The sequence below is a fragment of the Monodon monoceros genome, unplaced genomic scaffold, assembly GCF_005190385.1.
Source record: "Monodon monoceros isolate NGI ecotype Baffin Bay Population unplaced genomic scaffold, NGI_Narwhal_1 Super_Scaffold_2, whole genome shotgun sequence".
Taxonomy (NCBI): Eukaryota; Metazoa; Chordata; class Mammalia; order Artiodactyla; family Monodontidae; genus Monodon; species Monodon monoceros.
In genome coordinates, this window is record NW_021703776.1 from 91,527,823 (window position 1) to 91,550,439 (window position 22,617).

At 44.5% G+C, this 22,617-nt stretch overlaps 1 protein-coding gene across 4 annotated transcripts in view; it reads right to left on the reverse strand.

Annotated features, from left to right (window-relative positions):
* Nucleotides 1-22,480, reverse strand: part of SLC37A3 (solute carrier family 37 member 3) — a 45,009-nt gene extending 22,529 nt beyond the window's left edge. For 3 of the 4 annotated variants that reach the window (XM_029234039.1, XM_029234042.1, XM_029234041.1), the window contains exons 1-5: nucleotides 22,363-22,480; nucleotides 13,118-13,278; nucleotides 11,743-11,851; nucleotides 4,865-4,957; nucleotides 928-1,011 (exon numbers count right to left, since the gene is read on the reverse strand). In XM_029234039.1, coding sequence (XP_029089872.1) covers nucleotides 928-1,011; nucleotides 4,865-4,957; nucleotides 11,743-11,851; nucleotides 13,118-13,206 — 375 coding nt within the window. In that variant the 5' untranslated portion in view covers nucleotides 13,207-13,278; nucleotides 22,363-22,480. Of the gene's footprint in view, nucleotides 1-927; nucleotides 1,012-4,864; nucleotides 4,958-11,742; nucleotides 11,852-13,117; nucleotides 13,279-20,641; nucleotides 20,718-22,362 lie in introns of those variants that run through there. The other variant, XM_029234040.1, reaches the window with a different exon arrangement.
* Nucleotides 22,481-22,617: the final 137 nt, after the last annotated feature.

Here is a 22,617-nt window from a genome sequence, read left to right on the forward strand (position 1 = left end):
ACATTGAAAAACAATAATAGAGTCTAAGTAAACTCCATGCTTTCAATCAACAAAAATTGATCACCAGATGCTTATAAGCAAATAAAGATGAATCAAATATGGATCTTGCCCTCTATAGCACTTAATACACCAGCCACTGTTCCAAATGCCCCACACATAGTAACACACAGAACCCTCACTGCAACCCCAGGTGGAGGTATTCAAAAGGGGAGGCTAAAGCACACAGAAACCGTAGCTGGAAACTCCCGGGGAAGGACTGAAACCCAGGGGGTGCAGGTCTGGGGAAGTCTGTGGTCTTAATCACCCCACTGCAGGCTCCTAGGGAAAGCAAGACCGACACAGAAACAAGCAGGCTGAGCAGCAGACAAGAGAAGTGCCTTCAAAGAAATCCAGGCACGGGAGCTCAGGACAGGGAAGGATGACTTCCGGGAGTGGGGCTGGTAAAGTAAGGCATAATGAAACAAGAGTCATTTGGCCAATGACTTGAAGGAGACGCTGAGTTATACTATCAAGAGCTGAACAGAGAGCATTCAAGGCAGGAAGAACAGCAGGAACAATAGCCATGAGGTAGAAGGGAGAAGGATATGTTAGGGCCACAAAAGGTATTGATAGTTTGACGTGGGAGTGCAGAGAGGTGAAGCACAGGACAGACATGACTGTAGAGGCGGGCTGGGACCAGGTTCTCGGGGGCACTGGATGCCAGGCGAGTTATGCTTTGATTTTGCTGGTGACTGAGAATCAAGCAAGGGGCATGATTGAAGTCATACTTTAAGGACATACCTAAGCGAAAAGGCACAGAAGGGATTAGAACACTGAAGATTAATTTTTCTATTCTATTCTATATACAGAAGTGGGGGACTGCTTGGATTGTAAAATACCTGGCTGAGACAACAGTAATAGTAATAAGAATAACACCTTTCAACTTACCACTAATGCAGAGGAGCACATGCCAAAAGACAGAACCCATCGCAAATTAAGCCGGTCCCCAACGATACCACTGATGAAAAGGCCCTAAAAATAAAGCATTTTATTTTATAGCTCTGGATAACAACACAGCCTGGAAAAAGTGAAATGCATTCCAAAGCAAACAAGGCGAGGCAAACAAAACACAAAAATTAAATCTCATTCTCGTGCCTAGCCTAGCCGTCTAAATCACTTTCACTAACATTTCAGGAAATGACAATTGTTTCTGCACACTATACTGTAAATACTTCATGCACCAAGACAGTACGATTCAGTGCAAATTTCCATTCTATTTGATCCCAACTGCCTAAGAGACTGAAAAGAAAAGAAAAAAAAAAAACAAAAACAAAGAATAATTCTAATAAAACAAGCACACAAATATGTTTCCTCTTCTAGAACAGATGAACTCCTAAACATCAGTTACCTGCTTTCCCAAAGGGATTCCTCTTAGCCATTTGCATTCTGAATTAAGATGTTACGTGTCCTGCAGAACAGAAGCTTCGGGGGCACATGCACTGCCTGCTTAATCTGACCCTTGGGTTTCATGACATCACGAGGCAAGGAGAGCACGGAGGCAGAGACAATAATCAGTTGAAGAGAGGCACAAATGTTCTGCCTTCTGCTCTCCGCCCACTGAGTGGCAGGAATTAAAATGCCGAGATCATGGCAGCAAGGCAGCCAGAAAGCTAAGGGCAACACACTTTAGGTTTCTTCCACAAATATGCAAAATGAATAAATGTCTTGACTAAATACCTAAATTCAGATACAAGTGTTTCTCATAAATTGACTACATTATAAATATAATATAGCTGTATAAATATATCTATATTAGAGAAAATTTAGATGATAAACGGCATAATAAATGTTTCTCCCTCATTATTGTCAAGCTTTCACTACCTCAAAAGAGGCACCCGCAAACATTAGAGAAGAGTCTATGTTCTATAGCTCCAATTCACATGGTCTTATACTATATATAGTAAAGGGGGGGGCGGTGGTGAAGAAAATCTCTCAATTATGTTTCAGATTAGGCAACCAATTTATTCTGTATTGCTCCAAAGGTCCACACAATACCTGGCAGTTACAGAAGGAAATGCAGCTCAATATAAAGAGCTATGATCACTGGTTTTTCATGGCATTTATCTTTTATCTCCTAAACCTATTTAATCCTATAGACAACTATTATCATCATAATTCTGTATCATCATAACTCTGTAGGTAAGGAAACTAAGTATCAAAAAAAGGTTAAATTCCATTTTGATACGAAGCTTATCACAGCTAGTTGGTGGTGGTGAGCTAGTGGTTCCATGAGACGACACAGCCTCTTCTAAGGCTGAAGGAGAAGCATCACTGGGAGTGCTCCAGCCAAAGCCAAGCGATCCTATATTGGGATTTCGTACAGAAAAGGCTGTCCTGATCATCAGAAAATCTACAAACAACAAATGCTGGAGAGGGTGTGGAGAAAAGGGAACCCTCTTGCACTGTTGGTAGGAATGTAAATTCCCGCAGCCACTATGGAGAATAGTATGGAGGTTCCTTAAAAAAATAAAAATAGGGCTTTCCTGCTGGCGCAGTGGTTGAAGAGTGCGCCTGCCGATGCAGGGGACACGGGTTCGTGCCCCGGTCCAGGAAGATCCCACGTGCCACACAGCGGATAGGCCCGTGAGCCATGGCCGCTAGGCCTGCACGTCCAGAGCCTGTGCTCCGCAACGGGAGAGGCCACATCAGTGAGAGGCCCGCGTACCGCAAAAAAAAAAAAAATAGAACTACCATACGACCCAGCAATCCCACTACTGGGCATGTACCCAGAGAAAACCATAATTCAAAAAGACACATGCACCCCAATGTTCATTACAGCTCTATTTATAATAGCCAGGTCATGGAAGCAACCTAAATGTCCACTGACAGACAAACGGATAAAGAAGATTTGGTGCATATATACAATGAAATATTAGCCATAAAAAGGAACGAAATTGGGTCGTTTGTAGAGACATGGATGGACCTAGAGACTGTCATACAGAGTGAAGTACGTTAGAAAGAGAAAAATAAACATTGTATATTAATGCATATATGTGGAATCTAGAAACATGGTATGGATGAACTGGTCTGCAAGGCAGAAACAGAGACACAGATGTAGAGAACAAACGTATGGACACCAAGGGGGGAAAGCAGGGGGAGAGGGGTGGGATGAACTGGGAGACTAGGATTGACGTGTATACACTAATATGTATAAAATAGATAACTAATAAGAACCTGCTGTATAGCACACGGAACTCCACTTCACTGTACAGTAGAAACTAACACAACATTGTAAAACAACTATACCCCAATTAAAAAAAAAAAAAGGCTGGCCTGAGAAGCTAGGCTAAATGATCCAAGATCTGCTCCGACTATGTCTGTAAGTTTCCTCTTCAAAGAAAAGATATTCTAGTAACCGCCCAAATAAACATTTGGAGATTACTTTGGGACTTTCACCCAGCATTTCACATCACCTGCACATTTACACCTAAAAGGCTTTTTTATAACTGGACACTTTTTTTTTTTTTTTTTGCGGTACGCGGGCCTCTCACTGTTGTGGCCTCTCCTGTTGCGGAGCACAGGCCCCGGACACACAGGCCCAGCGGCCATGGCTCACAGGCCCAGCCGCTCTGCGGCATGTGGGATCCTCCCAGACCAGGGCACGAACCCACGTCCCCTCCATTGGCAGGCGGACTCTCAACCACTGCGCCACCAGGGAAGCCCTATAACTGGACACATTTTAAAGATAAACAGTAAGATGCTGGGGATAAAAGGTCAGACTGCTCCCCCAGGGGCACAGCTCCAGCTATGGCCACCACCGCTCTAATTCAGCAGCCACCACAGACACTCCCTAAGGCCAGACAGAGACTCTGGCTGCCCGATCCCAGGATACTCCCTCAGCCAGAGCTGGCCCCGGCTGTCCCGGTTCTGCTCCCAGGATGATGCCACCCTCTCGCGGTTCTCCTGCTCCCTCTCAGCCTCCCTGGCCCACCCCTCATCTTCCCCACCTCGAAATACTGGAAGCGCCCCAGCCCCGGCTCAGTCTTCCTACCTCCTCCCTGTCCTTATCAACTCTCCTGACCATTTTCATCCAGTCTCATAATTTAAAAAATCATCTACGGGACTTCCCTGGTGGTCCAGTGGTTAAGACTCCACACTCCCAATGCAGGGGGTCCGGGTTCAATCCCTGGCCAGGGAACTAGATCCTGCATGCATGCTGCAACTAAGAGTTCGCATGCCACAACTAAGGAGCCTGCGAGCCGCAACTTAGGAGCCCTCCCGCCGCAACTAAGAAGCCCACGTGCTGCAAGTAAGGAGCCAGTGAGCCACAACTAAGACCCAGCACGACCAAATAAATAAATAAATTTTAAAAAATAAAAATAAAAAATCATCTATATGTGAAGGGCTCTGAAATCTCCACCTACACTCAGCCCTCTGCTCTTCACGAGGTCCTCCCCGGCCGTCCTACATACACGACAAACCCCCTCCTGCCCCCCGACCCGGGCCTGGCTCTTTGCCATAGCACTTACCACCTTCGAATACACTCAGTCATTTACTTATTTACAGCATTTTGTTATCGTTTGTCTCCCTTAACTCCCACTCAAGAAGAGAAGATTAAAAAAGAATATAAGCTTTATGAAGGAAGGGATTTCTCCTGTGATGCTCACTGATGAATTCCCCATCGACTAGAAAAGTACCTGGCACATGCTCGGCACATGCTAGGTGCTCAAAAAATATGTGTCGAATGGAGGAATAGAGGAATGGGAAGGACACAAAATATAAACTCTCCTCAGTCAGCAAATTCAAAATCCCTTGCCAACTTCATAAGGTTTGGAGTAATTTTACATTTTTCCTCAACGTAAAAGCCTAGAGTTCTGAGACTTACCACAGCATAGGAGAAGAGGAAGATGGTGTCAAGTGTTCCGAGGAAAAGAGTGGCTTCCTCTGCACTGGGAAACAAATGGTTGCTGCTCCAGATCTGCAGTCACACAAGAACCAGTCAGTCCCGCAGGTCCAAAGCACCTACACACACAACTACCACCCACCCCCGCATCACCAGGTGGTGATACTGAAAAGAGCAAATCAGCATTCTGTACATAAGGAAACACATATGCGAAAAAGGTCCACAAGGCCAAAATCATTTGCATAACACTAAAATGTTATTTGCTTTTTCCCTTTAACGTTTCCATTGATGGTGCAAAAGCAGTGGTGGGTAAAACTCCTGTGCCTTAGCACGGATCAAGGCGGTTACACAACTGTACTATTATATATATACATTTTTTTTTAATTAATTTATTTAGTTAGTTTTGGCTGCGTTGGGTCTTCGTTTCTGTGAGAGGGCTTTCTCCAGTTGCGGCGAGCAGGGGCCACTCTTCATTGCGGTGCGCGGGCCTCTCACTATAGCGGCCTCTCGTTGCGGAGCACAAGCTCCAGACGTGCAGGCTCAGTAGTTGTGGCTCACGGACCCAGTTGCTCCGCGGCATGTGGGATCCTCCCAGACCAGGGCTCGAACCCGTGCCCCCTGCATCAGCAGGCAGACCCCCAACCACTGCACCACCAGGGAAGCCCCACAACTGTACTATTAATCGCTGTATTCTTTAATGTCGCGCAGTTTAAAAAAAAAAAGGCAATTTCACTTAAGAATGTCCTTGGCACATGCTAGACGTTCAATAAATATTTGTCGAGCAGTAAAAATTATTGATTTTATTAAATCTGGCCCCTGAGTACATTTTTAAAAATATTTCGTGTGATGAAGCAGAAAATATGCATACAGCACTTACGCACACCAAAGTATGATGGCTATCTTGAGAAAACTGTCTGAGCTGCAAGCTGGAATGTCATTTTTACTTGAAAGAGTGAATGACAAACAAACCCTAGTTATTCAGATTTGGGTATTTGGCAGATATTTCCTCAGAAAAGAATGAAATGAGCCTGTCACTTCAAGATCCATTCAAAGTACAAGACAGACAAATGGATCTTAATGCAAGTGTATAAAAAAGTTAATGAATACAGTTTCAGATTCCACATTGTAACTAACCTTTAAGAAATTGCCTCTTGTCAAATTCTCATGTAGTATCAAAGACAAATATCCACAATTAACAAAAAAGGCTATTAAAATACTTCTCCCCTTCCTACTATGTATCTGTGAAAGCCAAATTCTCTTCATATACTTTAAAGGATCAAGCTGCAAGCGACTGAATTCAGAAGCAGACATGAAAACCCACTGTCTTCTGTGGAGCCAGACATGAAGAGATTTGCAAAAATGTAAATCAATGCCACTCTCCTTATTAAGTGATTTTTTTCCATTTTGAAAAAGTCATTTTTCACTAAATGTTATTTATGTTAACGTGTTATAGGTTATTTAGTTCATTTATAAATAATTTAAAACCAATGTAGTTTTCTTCAATGTCTTGGTTTTAATTTCTAAAACAGTAAGTCTCTATAAATACAAACCCATAGCTCTTTGGGGTCTCCAGACCAAAAAAAGTTGTTATACTAAATGATTTCTGAGATAGGTTATTATAGAAAATTTGACTTTGGAATATTAAAGAGAAAAATCACAACCGGCAACTTAAAATACACTCTACCTTCTAACAGAAAGTAAAATCCCCAAATTGTAAAAGAATATATAAAGTGTGATCCTAAAGCATTGTGACTCACTTCCATGAGGCTTAACGCCAACAGTCTTGTTACTTTCCCTCACACACTGCTTTCATGAGCGATAAGAAAGCAGCCCACACGGCTGAGACCCATCAGTATTTCAGTGTGCCAACTTGGGGCCCGAAATATCTCCAGTTAGAGTTATTTTGCCACCTTCCTCTCTAACCGCAATCTTTGATCCCTGATGCCATCCAGGCTCAACAGGACCCAGAATTAAGCCCTAGGGGGCACACACCAGTGTGAGGAGCTCACATTCAAGCAGTTGCTCCAAGTTTCAGGGTTTTTTTCTTCTTCTCTTACTAGAAGCCACCAAAATCTCCCTGCAGGTGTGGCTGACCCAAAAACTGACAGGTTTCAAACAGCTTTTTTCTGTTTAAAATTCAGCTGAAATACACTTCTGACTGCCTACTTAACAAGTGTAAACAAACCCCAAAACTTAAAAAAAAAGCAGGACTAACAAAAAGATTCAGAAAATAGGATAAAAGAGAAAAGGCTAGTGAAGAAAGTTAACATCGATAATACAGCTATACGAACAGGAGAGAAGATGACTGTCTTGAGGAAAACTGTGTGAGTCGCAAGATGAAAAGTCATTTTTACTCGTAAGAGTGACCGACAGACAAACCCTAGTTATTCAGATTTGGGTATCTGGCAGATATTTCCTCAAAAGAGAATGAAATGAACCCGAAGGTCATCAACAAAGTGACTTTAAGGTGCTCAAATCTCACCTGCTGGCCTGCACATATGCACAATTGCCATGTGAAAGGACCGGCCTGTACGTGTGGAGGCCTTTCTTGTGTTGTCAGGGGAGGGCCTGCATTAAGCTACGACAACCGCTACACATTGGGGCACTTCCAGGAAACACAAAAGGTCACAGTGTGGGTTTCCTAAGTGAGAATGTTTATCACTGAACTATAGCTATGCATGGGGGTGGGGAAACTGACATGAAAGCGCTTCCTGAAGCGGCGCTCGGAGGAAAGCTGAAGCTGACTTGTGGTCGGGGTCAGGTATCTGTTGCTGTGAGAATCTGAGTAAGAGCAGCTGTGGCCGAGGTTGAGCTGGAATGTTGAGGGCACCTCGAATCCTGCTTTCCTCTCCTGGAGAGAAGTTTAGACTCTCTTACACTATTCCCTACACCCTGGAAGGACTGTGCTGTCTGGAGAGTTATGACTTTTTAACTTAATGGAACAAATTTTTGTTTACAATTTTCAATCAAGTTGTCCTCAAATCTTAGATTCAACCATTTCCTCTTCGTTATCTATAAACAGAGATTTTATATCATGATCTCTTACTATGTCCAATGTTTGCCCATGTCAGTGGGATCCATTATAAAATCTCAAGGTATACAGACTGGGTCTGCTTAATTTTTTTGTAAAGCACCTAAGATAGCTATGCATAAACATGAAAGCTATAATAAGCACTTTTTGAGGATGCTGTTTAGGGCACTTAAGAAATGTTAAAAAACATATATAAACAAAATGTTTTTTAGAGTTGACTCATTTTACGTATATTTCCGGTTCTAGGAACGTTTCCACTTTGGACAAGAAAGTAAGTCTCCAAAGGAAGCTAGAGTTAAGATAATTACAGACCCAGAAGCACAGAAGGAGTGAAAGGTACATACTGCCCTAGCCACTCTGCTCCCAGCAGCAGGCTTCAGGAAAGAAAAAACCTGGATTTTAAAGTCTACAGAAGGGAGTGGAAGGTTGGCACTGCTCTCTATGAGGGCAGGTATGGAAATACAAAGACCTCCAAGATAAGTCAGAACCCAACTTCTACATAATCAATCCATCCAAGCTACTGAGTACATAGTTCTGAAAGATCAGAATGGTGAAACCTACTTCAATAAGCAGCAATTAGAATAAGTAAGTAAATATCTTAGCGGGAAAATTAATGCAAGTTCAACACAAGCTAATAATGTGACACGGTCACTGGCAGGAAAGAGTTACCATAGCAGACCTGATATGTACCCTTAACAAGGCCTACTTGAAAGGCTGGCCCCTGGAAACTTGGATCTTGGGAGGGTTCCCATCATTCCCTGCTAAGAGTGGCTCCCTGTACCTAAACTGTCTGTCCAAACAATATGGTTTGTGCTGAACACCTGCTTTCCTTATGGGAATGTGGAATTTTCATATGTGCCAGGCAGAGGGTGCCTACATGACTAGCCCCAGTAAAAACCCTGCCACCAAGTATCTAATGGGCTTCCCTAGTAGACAACATCTCACCAGAGCTGTCATGACTTGCTGCTGGAAAAATTAAGCACATCCATATTATTGCACTGGAAAGGGACTCTTGGAAGGTTTTGCCTGCTTTCCTCTAGACCTTACCCTATGTGCTTTTCCCTTTGCTGACTTTGCTCGGTATGCTTCACTGCAATAAACCAGCATTGAGTCATATGCTGAGTCCTATGAGTCCCCCTAGTGAATCATCAAACCTGGGGGTGGCGCTGGGGATCTCCAACCCAGTCACCTAAAAAACAAAGGCTGTATAACCAGAAATTCAGTGCCTAAATCAAATCCTATTATTCTATATATTGGTCAGCCTGTACCTGAAAGAGCATATTTAGTGCTCTGTGTCACTAAACTACAGCCGAAGGAGCAGGGATGTTTTGCCTCAACATGAGAAATTTAGGGAGACGGATTTTCCTCAAATATTTAACAGGCTGTCCTACAGCATGAATCAACTTAGTATGCACGGCTCAGGATAAAACCTAAGATCAAAATTAAACAGCAGAACACTCTTACCTCACTATAAGAAAGAACTTCCTAATAATGAGAGTTAAATAAAAATGTAATCGTCCACCTAGAAAACAGGGAGTTTCTTCTCCCTGAAGTATTAAAGCAGAAGCTAGGTGGTCATCTGTCAATAATGACAAAGAAGGATTCTATACCATTTGAGAGGTTAGGGCATATGATCTCTCTAAGGCCACTTCACCTTGAGGGTCTGTGACGAGTCAGTTAATGATCATTCAGACGTAGTTACCGTGCACACAACACTGGTCAAGGCTCCGTCAAGAAATGTAGCTGTCTAGTCTTAAAGCCTCCCTTTTAAAAGTCCTTGATTAAAAAAAAAAAAGTCCCTGATAACTTCAATTCCAGAAAAATTGTTCAAGAGCATTTCCACTACAATGTCAGCTCCATGAGGACAGGCTCTTTTCTTTTTTTAATCCTCTAGGCTTTTATTGATTGACTGATTGATTGATTGTATCCTCAGTGCAAGACAGACTGAATAAGCAATTGACTGAATAACTTATTTACACCTCAGGGTATATTCATATAACCTTCGAATCTCTGTCAATTTTGAATTGGTCCAAATAGGGGAAATAATTTTTAAGAAATAAAAATGCGGGGCTTCCCTGGTGGTGCAGTGGTTAAGAATCCCCCTGCCAATGCAGGTGACACGGTTCGAGCCCTGGTCCGGGAAGATCCCACATGCTGCGGAGCAACTAAGCCCCTGCGCCACAACTACTGAGCCTGCGCTCTAGAGCCCATGAGCCACAACTACTGAGCCCGTGGGCCACAACTACTGAAGCCCATGTGCCTAGAGCCCGTGCTCCACAACAAGAGAAGCCACTGCAATGAGAAGCCTGCGCACCACAACGAAGAGTAGCCCCCACTCACCACAACTAGAGAAAGCCCGCGCGCAGCAACAAAGACCCAACGCAGCCAAAAATAAATAAATATTTTAAAAAGTGCAAAGCGGGCTTCCCTGGTGGCGCAGTGGCTGGGAGTCCACCTGCCGATGCAGGGGACATGGGTTCGTGCCCCGGTCAGGGAAGATCCCACATGCCGCAGAGCGGCTGGGCCCGTGAACCATGGCCGCTGAGCCTGCGCATCCGGAGCCTGTGCTCCGCAACGGGAGAGGCCACAACAGTGAGAGGCCCGTGTACTGCAAAAAAAAAAAAAAAAAGAAAAAACAAAAAAGTGCAAAGCATATTAACATATACCTATAATTCCACATAAGTAGAGCTCAAACAACATAGTAAAGTTTGACAGGTATGGATTTTTGTATTGAAATATGGCATCATAAAGAATAGCATCTCCAGGACTTCCCCGGTGGCGCAGTGCTAAAGAATCTGCCTGCCAATGCAGGGAACACGCATTTGAGTCCTGGTCCGGGAAGATCCCACATGCTGCGGAGCAACTAAGCCCGTGCACCACAACTACTGAGCCTGCACTCTAGAGCCCATGAGCCACAACTACTGAAGCCGCCGAGCCTAGAGACCGTGCTCCACAACAAGAGAAGCCACCGCAATGAGAAGCCCGTGCACCGCAATGAAGAGTAGCCCCCACTTCCCGCAACTAGAGAAAGCCTGCACGCAGCAATGAAGACCCAACGCAGCCAAAAATAAATAAATTTATTTAAAAAAAAGAATAGCATCTCCATTCCAAACAGTCATCAAAGAATTTACTTGGTCCAAAATGAATATAAGAGGGAATTCCCTGGAGGTCCAGTGGTTAGGACTCGGCACTTTCACTGCCAGGGCCTGGGTTCGATCCCTGGTCAGGGAACTAAGATCCCGCAAGCCACACGGCACAGCCAAAGAACAAAAACAAAACAAACAAACAAAAACGAATATAAAACTGGATACAGACTCCCTGACTTCAAGTCACTTAAACAAGATAAAAACTAGTGAAATGATTATGAAGTACATAAGTACCTCGACATTAAACTATGTAATATGCAGTGCATATTACAGTGCACAGTTCAGGAGGGGAAAAAAAAATCAGCAGAAGCTGGGAAAAAAATTTGATAGAAAAAGTGGCATTTTATCTTGACGCAAAGGAAAAAGCAAAATTTAGATGGGTGTAAGGAAGGTGAAAGATCATACAAAAGAATACAGGCAAAATCTCAAAGGCAGAAATGAGCATGGTACTTGTGAAACTCAATGAAAAAACCAGCCTAGCCAGAATTGTGTGATTTCAAAACAGTGAGAAATAAGTTGGTTGAAATGGTAAAACAGACCTGAATCAGGGCAAGCTAAGAAATCAGGCAGAATAGTTCAGATTTTATGCCATAGGAAATAGTAAGCCATCCTAAGGATGAATGAAACAAAACAGAACTTAGAAGAATTTATGGGTGGGCACCCCAGCGTTTCGTTCCGCTTACCTCTACAGGCAGTTCAATTGACTTGTTAAAAGCACTTGGGGTCCACTGCTTAGAGATACTGACTTTGACATTGCTAAATGTTTTTCTTGACGCGTGGAGCAACGAGTAACTACAAAAGAGAGAAGAAAGACAGCTGAATGGAAGAAAAACAGATTCAATAAAATCACAGATATATTCCCATTTGTTTTATACAACTTGGAATTCTTCTTTTAAAAAAGAGAAATTCAGAAAGAAAGAGCGAGAGAAAGAGAGAGAGAGGGAAAGAGGGAGGGAAGGAACTGCTTTATAAGAACTATCCACTGAAACAGTCTCTGCTAAGCAAAGAAACAATTGACTTGTCTTCTTCAGTATGAGCCCCCATGTTCACTCATAACATGTCTCTGGACCTAGAAGATGGAGATGTGATGGACTGCAACCCCTTTATATCATGGTTGCAGTTCTGTAAAGGATTTTAAGTCTTTACCAACCACTGGCCACTCATTGCACTAGCCATTCAGTGGCTTTTTACTTGGGGCCTGTCTTTTCCTCATACTGATGCCTCCCTCAACCCCTCACAAATGGATTTCCCCTAAAGCAAACATCCAAAATTACCTATCAACTCTTACACAATTAGAAAACCATTTTCCTAGTTTCTGCCTTAAAAAAAAAAACAACCATCATCATCATTTGCGGTGCCTTCAATAAAGATTAATTATAAATAAAATGTATTCAGAAGAAATAATCGAAACAGTTGAGTCACAGGGTTATGAAAAACGTGCCCTTAACACCAAAAAGCCTGGCTGAAGTCATCTACAGACCACTAAAGAGAGCCACTGAAGGCCACTGAGTCAGACGTGGACGATTCTTCAGTCACACTGACTGGTCAGGCTCTCACACGAGTGACCGAAGTTCCTCAAAGAGGTCTCCTACCACCTTTACTGCTCAAGGAGGCATAGAGCATTCCCTGAATACACACATCCTTTGTCCGCAAGCTCCTGGTTTTAACAATTAAAGGACTTTATGTTAGAGCAAGGTTTTTCAATCACAGCAGTACTGATATTTTGGGCCCCCCAAATTCTCTATTGTCGGGGGCTGTCCCGTGCACTGCAGGATGTTTAGCAGCATCCCTGGTCCCAACCCACTAGATCAAAGTAGCACCCCTTCCCCCAGCGTGACAACTAAAAATGTCTCCAGACATTGCCAAATATGGGCAAGACGACCCTCGAGGACCACTGTATTAGAGCTGTCATAAAGTACTGCAGAAGGACTAGCTGGTCCAGCTCATGATTAGCCCAGGCCAATCACTGCATTAAGCACTTGACATGCAATAAATAGCTCCTTCAAAAGGAAAACAAGGACAAGAACAACAAGAGAAGAGTTTCAGTGGTCCACTTACCTGAAGAAGGTGAGCAGGAACACCACCACATGATGATGGCTGAACTGGGAGAGCAGAGCTCCTCTTTGAAAAATATTTGGCCAGGCCATGTTCCTCCTGACCTTCCTTCTCACCTTGACCTTAAAGTCGGGATAGTGAATGGTTTACATCATTTCTTCTTTCTGGAAAAACAAAACACATTATTAACATTACTCATAATAGGCATATTATCCAAAAACAGAATTATTTAGACTTACAACCAGTCACTGTATAATCAGGCCTAGAAAAAAAAAATTACGTGGATTAGTTGACACCAGAAAACTAGATTGATAATTATGTTTTACAGCTATTAACTAGTCCTTTTAAAAGAAATCCTTGGGGATTCCCTGGTGGCGCAGTGGTTAAGAATCCGCCTGCCTATGCAGGGGACACGGGCTCGAGCCCTGGTCGGGGAAGATCTCACATGCTGCAGAGCAACTAAGCCCATGCTCCACAACGACTGAGCCAGCGCTCCAGAGCCCGCAAGCCACAACTACTGAAGCCCGCGCACCTAGAGCCGGTGCTCTGCAACAAGAGAAGCCACCGCAATGAGAAGCCCGTGCACCACAACGAAGAGCAGCCCCCACTAGAAGAGTAGACCCAGCTCGCCGCAACTAGAGAAAGCATGCGTGCAACAACAAAGACCCAACACAGCCAATAAATAAATAAATAAATTTATTATTTTAAAAAAAAAAAAAGAAAAGAAATCCTTGACGAAAGATTACCTCCTAACAGAATGAACTCCCATACAAACTGATAAGAAAACCACTAATTCTAACTGGAAAATGAGGAACGGAAATGAACAGACAACTCAGAAGAAATGAAATGTCTATTAAACTTATCAAATAAGAGTTCCAATCTCATTAGAACATAAGAAATGCTTATTATGGTAACAAAAAAAGTTTGCATAGTTAAAAAAGACTGTGCTCAATGCAGCTCAAGGTCTAATGATCCTGAACTCTCATACATGCTGATGGAAGCGAAAAGTAACACAATTTTATAGGAAGACGATCCGGCCATGTGCATTGAGAGCCTTTGACACAAAAATTCAATTTGCAGGGATTTATTCCTAAAGAAATACAAGATGCATTCAGCTCTATACACAAAGGTAGTTTTCACAAAAAGTCGGAAGAGCTCTCTTATATGAAGAAATGAACTTTGTGCCAGTCATAAAGGAACAGGGGAAAGAGACAGGGCCACACCTCTGCCATCTCTTTCCACTTCCTCTCACCTCTCCTCTGTCCTCTCGGAAAGCCACATCCACACTCTGACACCAAGACTAATTAAGCATAAAGTAAGCACCTACACTTAATGTCTCCAGCTATGAGTCTGCAGAAACAACCTAAACATTCAATAAGAGGGGAATAATTAAACAAATTACGGTATATCCAAATGGCTGAATATTTTATCATTTGACATTATGATTAAGACTTTATAATAACATGAGTAAATGGCAAGTGAAACATGTAGGATATGACTTATAATCAACTGAACTCTAGATTTACATAATATTTACAAGTAAACAGGGAATATATAGTTCTCTCTAGGCAGCGGGATTATGGGTAATTTTACTTTTCTATATATTTTCCTAAAAATTCTACAATAAACATTTATATTACTTTTATAATCAGGAGGGAAAACATCCACAGCATTGTAAAAGTCCTATAGTTTATCTGCATATTAGGAAAAAATAAAATTAAATTAACAGGGGCTTTGCTGGTGGTGCAGTGGTTAAGAATCCGCCTGCTAATGCAAGGAACATGGGTTCAAGCCCTAGGAAGATCCCACATGCTGCAGAGCAACTAAGCCCGTGCGCCACAACTACTGAGCCCGTGCTCTAGAGCCCGCGTGCCACAACTACTGAGCTCATGTGCCACCACTACTGAAGCCTGGACGCCTAGAGCCCGTGCTCCGCAACAAGAGAAGCCACCACAATGAGAAGCCCACGCACCACAACGAAGAGTAGCTCCCACTCGCCGCAACTAGAGAAAGCCCGCGTGCAGCAACGACGACCCGACGCAGCCAAAAACAAATAAATTAAAAACAAAAACAGGGCTTCCCTGGTGGTGCAGTGGTTGAGAATCTGCCTGCCGATGCAGGGGACACAGGTTCGTGCCCCGGTCTGGGAAGATCCCACATGCCACGGAGCGGCTGGGTCCATGAGCCATGGCCGTTGAGCCTGCGCATCCGGAGCCTGTGCTCCGCAACGGGAGAAGCCACAACAGTGAGAGGCCCGTGTACCGCAAAAAAAAAAAAAAAAAGCTTTAAAATAATTAAATTAACAAAATACCTTGTATGATAAACATACTACAATAATAGTCAAGGTAGGAGACAAACTCAAAAGCTTCCAGCACTAAAATTAGTGAACCACAGGACTTTGCCCAAGGTTGTGTTCCCTGTAACTGCTATTTATACTCCTGTTCTCTATTACAATTTATACTACTGATTGGTAGATGAACCCAAAACCTTAAATGCTGAAAGACCCAGCTGAAAGGCCATTCTTTTTGTTTGTTTGTTTGTTTGTTTTTGCGGTACACAGGCCTCTCACTGCTGTGGCCTCTCCCGTTACGGAGCACAGGCTCCCGACGCGCAGGCTCAGCGGCCATGGCTCACGGGCCCAGCCGCTCCGCGGCATGTGGGATCTTCCCAGACCAGGGCACAAACCCGCGTCCCCTGCATCGGCAGGCAGACTCTCAACCACTGCGCCACCAGGGAAGCCCTGAAAGGCCATTCTTGAAACTTTTGGATAAAAGATACAAAGTTGAGATGGTTAAAGTTATATAAACATTATAGCTGATTCACTTACTGGCTGTGAGCCCTTGGACACATCAATCTCTCTGAAGCACAGATTGTCATGTGTAAAATGGCCTATCTCTTCTGGGACCAAAATAAACAATGCATGTAAGGTATTAAGATAATTATTTTAGTCACTGATCTGCCCAGGGTTAATCCCACATCAGGAGAATATAGTTAATTTCATATAATCATTCTCCTTGAAAAATGTTAAAACAAAATTATGAGCCAAGTAAGACAACAAATTTCCACTCACAAAATGTAAATAAACTTTGTCTGTAATTCCAGGAAGTTACAAACCCGAGAGCTACTAGTGTTACTGCTAAATTTACCTCTATCCCCCAAATTAAACATGACACCCAAGTGAAACAACTCAAAGTTTTAACCATTCTTTATAAATCATAGCTCTTTGACCTGAACACACTCACAACTCAAAACACTGTACTGAATACTTCAGAAAAGGTTGTGGGTTATGAAATTCTATAATTAATTAGGTAAGAGAATAATTCCAAAAATGTATGCTCCAACAGATTGGAATTACTTGCTTCGGCAATAATGGTTGTGGATTTCAGGCCTGTACAGTTACATTAATGGTGCTAAATGACTACCAAGCTGTTTGAGACCATCTGGATTTAGTTTCTAAATAAACCACCTTTTCCTTAGCTACAGTGACAGGGAAGAAAATGCTTAATAAGTTCAATGGGAAAAGAGTTTAAACATTCATCTGATGTTGGCAGAATGCCATTTAAAATGAATACTATTATAACATCTGGTCCTATATAATTAATCATTAATAACAATACCTTGCATTTATAGGTCCTACATCACAGAAGTGATTTCTGATCATCTGTGAGCTCTGGAGCCCTGCAGAAGCACAGAGTTTTTGCCAAGTCTGACTCTATTAAGCACATCCTACTTTTAGACCATTTTCTTTCCGGCTCTGAATACAGACTGAACAAATGTCTAACATTTTTCAAGCGTATGTAAATGCTGTTATAATTAATAAAGCCAAAATTCATTTTAACTGTTTCTGAATAGAAGCTTGTCATTTAGTATTTTCTTAATCCATGGATACTAAATATACAACTGTCATGTGAGAACAAGAATGACCTTAAAAAAAAAAAAAACTTATAAAAAGTAAGATCCCTGCCATCAAAAAGGATGCAGAACCATTGAGCCCTATTCTACTTTTCAAGGCGAGTTCATGATCATTAACTCATCTGACTTGTAAGAAGCTTTCTGAGATCCTATAGGATCACCCACACAATATACTTTCCAGGATGGAACACTCCATATTGTGTGATGGAGGCTAAATAAAAAGATGGCTTCACATGTGACATGCCCAGGCAGAGGGCAATCTCCCCCTTATAAACACTGCCTTGGAGTATAAAACATTCCCCAAATTTCACTTTCCATACATATTTAGAGTCCATTCCAACTCAAAATAGTAAGATGTAAAGCTGTCTTGTAGGGACTTCTCTGGTGGCGCAGTGCTTAAGAATCCGCCTGCCAATGCAGGGGACACGGGTTCAATCCCTGGTCCAGGAAGATCCCACATGCTGTGAAGCAACTAAGCCCATGCGCCACAACTACGGAGCCTGCGCTCTAGAGCCCGCGAGCCACAACTACTGAAGCCCAGGCGCCTAGAGCCCGTGCTCTGCAACAAGAGAAGCCACCGCAATGAGAAGCCCACGCACCGCAACAAAGAGTAGCCCCGGCTCTCCGCAACTAGAGAAAGCCCATGCACAGCAACGAAGACCCAACGCAGCCCAAAATTAATTAATTATTAAAAAATAATAAATAAATAAAGTTGTCTCGTATTAGGAACACTTTGGGGGAAACAGACTGCGGAGTGGAAAGGGGAGAGACTGGCAGAAAAAGAGATCACCTGCCACCTCCATCTCATCGGACCCATCCTCACCCCACCCCCACTGGAAGGAAATGCTCTCTGGAAATGGAGAGAAGCAGTTAATCTACTTCTCCATACTATGACCCTGTTCTGCGAGTTCTTGCCTTTCCTACCCTGGCGGACTCCTGCCTGCCCCCAGATAACACTGCTTCGATAGCACTGCTTCCTCTGGGGTCTCTCAGCGAGAAGCAATCTTCCTTTTCACAACCACTCTTCCTCCTTGCGAGACCCCAGCTTCTCCGAAGCTCCTGGGCCTCGCTGCCCACTGCCCTTCACAGCCGTTGTCTCCTGGTCACCTGCTGTCCCCCCTCTGCTCTGTCTCATGTCAACACCCAGATGGGTAACCTAGCAGACCCTTGTCCTCTTCCCACCAATCTTTTCCTCTATCCCACAAGCAAAACCCACTCCGTGGTCAAAACCCGGCCCGTGTCATCTACTAAGCAGTAAGTGCATCACCTCCCAAACTGCATTTCAAACAACTTGCTTTGTCTCCTTCCAGAAAACTGCTTACTTCATACTCCCCACTCCAAAGTCATTTTACCTCAGCAAGCTCCCAATTAGGTCACCTCCCCATTTTTTCCCTTCATCCATGACCCTCCTCCTGTCCTCATTCCCTTCTTTCCCAACTTAGAATCTGGACTATCTCCCTTATGGGCTTTTTTTTCCTCGCTTGCCTCTGGCCTCCTCCCCTGGGCCCAAGTGGTTGAGTTTTGCCAGAGAAAAATTAAAGGAGCCGGCTGGTTTCACTTTTCAGATTCAAAACCACAAACCTCAGAGGGCATGCAGCTCTGCCCATTAAGTCCACAGTTGCCTAAGGACCTGCTTTCTCAACATCTAAGATAACGCACTTACACTTCTCTCTCTAAACTTCCAAGCTCTCTGTCCCCTTCATCTGGTACCACGGCTTTCTGCCTATGACTCCCAGAGCGCCAGCTCTAACTCAGACCCTCCAGGGCTCCCAGCGGCACAGCCAACCAACCACTTGAGAGCCCTCCTTGGAACTAAAAGACAATTTCACAATTCTTCACTTCCTCCCTCCACACCCATTCGTCCCCAGCACTGCCCTCACAAGATGGTATCACCAAGGCAACTAACACTTAGCCCTCATTTCTCCTTTCCTCTCCGCTTCCACATCCAACCCATTACTAAATACAGTCCTTTTCACCCCAAAATTCAGCCCAAATCCATCCTCTTCTCTCCATCCCCACAGCCACTGCCAAGGTCAACCACCCACATCTTCTACCAAGCCTAGTGCAACAGCCTCCGGCAGGGTTTCACTATTTTACATCTAGCACACACACCAGCCCCCTGCTGCCCATCACTCTTCACACATCAGCCAGAAACATATCTTAAAACATAAATCAGCTGTCATTCTTCTGCTTAAAATGCCTTCTTCACGGTTTCCCAAGACTCATATAAAACCACAAGTTTTGCCATGGCCTCCAAAACCTGTATGCAGTAGATGCTATACACATACGGTAAAAAGTTCAAAGGGTATATACTCGGTGACACCTCCCTCCCTGTTCTCACGTCACCCGGGGCTCCTACCATTGCTTCTGCGTTCTTGCAGAATGGTAGAAAGTTCAAAGGGTATATACACGGTGACACCTCCCTCCCTGTTCTCACGTCACCCGAGGCTCCTACCATTGCTTCTGCATTCTTGCAGAATCTGCACCTGTGCGTGCATTCCAGGTGTAGCCCCACACTCACACATACACAAATGGGAGCATACAACACACACTATCCTGCACCATTTTTTCTCTTCACTTATCAGAGGGTGGAGGTCCACCCCATCTGCACCTACAGAGCTGCCGCAGTCGTCTCCTGCGGGACATCTGGGTGGGTCCCAATCCTTTGCCGCTGTACACAGCATAGAGCTAGCCGTTTCCTTCTCCTCTGTGCCCCCCCTTGCTCCGCCCCCCACCAGCATCACTCCTCCACACGGCTACCATCTCCCTAGCACCCGATCCCTTTCTTGCCCCTGAACACACCAAGCCCTTCCTTGCTTTGGGACTTCGCATTTGCTCTTCTGTTGTCTGACATGCTTTCCTCCTGGTTCTTTGCAAATGGCTTGCTCTTGCCTTTCCCTGGCTCAGCCTCAAGTGTCATCCGCTAGAGTGGCTGCCTGGATTGTCCTATCTAAAATGGGCTCCCTCCGATACTACCTCTCCCATCTCCATCTGCTTTTTCCCTTCACAGCATTTCTCCCAATCTTATTATCTGCTTTAATTGTTCACATGTTTATTGTTCACCTGTAAGTTCCACACCTGTCTTAACACCACAGCTATAACCCCAGGGCCTAGCTGAGCATTTAGAATGATCAGTAAAGATTTTCTGAATGAATGAATGCTTTGACTGATGACCGACACTGAATGCTTTCAAAGTGCCAGGCCCTGTGCTAGGTACTTACCATGTGCCATTGCATTTAGTTCTCACCATATCTTACAGATAAAAAAATGGATTTTAGAAAGTAATATCTCTTAGGAGGTGAAAGGAGCATTCAAACCCAGACCTGACCCTAGACCCTACGTTATACTGTGTAAGAGGGAAGGTTAAAAGGTTAAAATATCCCAAGTTGGGTAAAACACAGTAACTAAAAATATCACACATTAAACATGGAAGTATAGATGCAGGATGGAAAAAAAGCACCTTATTAGTAACTGTGGTTCTCGCACACGCTTAAATAAGAAGGGCAATTACTTCACTCCCTAGACTTCAGTTTTTATGTTTGCAAAGTAAAATGATTATGTATACTCAGTATAAAGAGGTAGGGGGAAAAGTACTAAATGGATAGTTGAGCTCACCTATTGTGACAGTTGTGCATTCTGTAATTTACACAAGTATCTTTTTTATCCCACATGACCTCATTTGAGGTCGTTTCCCTGTATCATGTAAATCCTTTTATTCGAAACTCAAGTCTTCCTGTAATTTGTCTCTCTTCTTAAATTGTTCCTTACCACAGCTGTAAAATACCTAGCACTTTTCTGTAAAATTCTCTCAGGGTTCCCCAAACCACGTTCTTCCTACCTATTTTGAACATATTCCAAAGACAACAGTTTTCAAGATAAAAATCTTTCCCTCTCCTAGACAAAGTACTTATACTCAAGTTAATGGTCATTGCTGTGACATCTCCTTACCACTGGTGAAAAAGACAAATCAGAACCTGAGACAATGACTAATACACTGGATCCTGACAGCTAGTGAGCAACAAGACAGTGCACCGACTTTGAGCTTATGAAAGTATCATTTCAGGGTTATTTTCTGATGCAGAGACCAGATATCAAAGATTAATAGAAGATTGTCATCTGAAGCCACAACATGGCCCACACAAAGGCATGAAAGTTCCAGTTGGAATTCAAGACCCTCCACTTAACTTCTTTGAGTCTCAATTCCCTCACTGAAAGATTAAATGAGACAATTTATCTAAGTACAGCACCTGGGGCTTCCCTCGTGATGCAGTGGTTAAGAATCCACCTGCCAATGCAGGGGACACGGGTTCGAGCCCTAATCCGGGAAGATCCCACATGCCGCGGAGCAACTAAGCCCGTGCGCCACAACTACTGAGCCTGTGCTCTAGAGCCCGTGCTCTGCAACCAGAGAAGCCAATAAAATGAGAAGCCCGCGCGCCGCAACTAGAGAAAAGCCCGCACGCATCAATGAAGACCCAACGCAGACAAAAATAATTTTTTAAAAAAGACCCAACGCAGCCAAAAATAAATTAATTTAGTAAGTAAGTACAGTGCCGGGCATACAGCAAACATTCAACAAATGGGAAAAAAAAGAATTCAAGTATCAAAACGCTGAAGAAAGAAGGTGGCCATTAAGAATCATATTTTGCTCACCCCAGGAACTCCCTACAATCCTTTCAGTAAGTTATCAGGAGATCGCCTAGTTTCTGGAAACACCAAAAACCCTGTGGACAAGTTCCCATAATCCCGTGAGACGTGAGAATAAACAGACCACATTGTGCACACAAGAATACTGAGTTAATGACGAAAAAGCGATCAGATAAATTCCTGACCGAGACCGTGGTAGTTACCAAAAGGCAAAGCCCAGTTATTCCACTAAGACCCTTCTCCCTCTGTGGCCTCACTACATCCTCTCCAAAAGCCTGCCCGCCCTACCTGTGAGGTACCCTTACACCTGGTCTAGACGACAAACCCTTTTCTTGCACAGGCGCCCCCGCCACCGCGCTGGCGTGGGGCCCGGCCGCCGGCTCTCCCCGGAGGCCCTCCCGACCCTCCCGCTCCCCTCCGCTACGGTACTCGCCGGCCCACTACGGTACTCCGCCGGTCCCGGAGCACCTGGGCGCCGAGGAGCCAGGCCCAGCGTGGACGGAACGAGGGGTGGCCGGCCTTGCCCGCGGCGCCACACCCACCGGCCGCCACCTTCTGCCTCTCCGCCCCGTCCCCTCGTCGCCTGGGAGTTCCTCGGACCTGCCCTCGCCTGCGGCGCCCCTCACCCCCGCCCCAAGCCGGGTTCCCGCCCTTCTCGGCTCGGGCCCGGCGCGTCGCCGCTCGCGCACCCGAGTCCGCAGTAGCAGTCGCGCTTCGGCCGGCCGGCAGCTCCTCTCGCTCCGCCACGCCCGCAAGCTTGCCACTCCCGCCGCCACCTCACCGGCGCCGCCGCGGCCAGGGTTTCCGGGCATTCACGTGACCCGTCGGTACCCGAGGCATGCTGGGAGTTGTAGTCCGACCGCGCGGGTTTACCTGAGGGCCACTGGGCAGGGAGGGGAGGGGGAGGGGGAGGGGAGGGGCTGGAGGAGAGGGGAGGGGAGGGG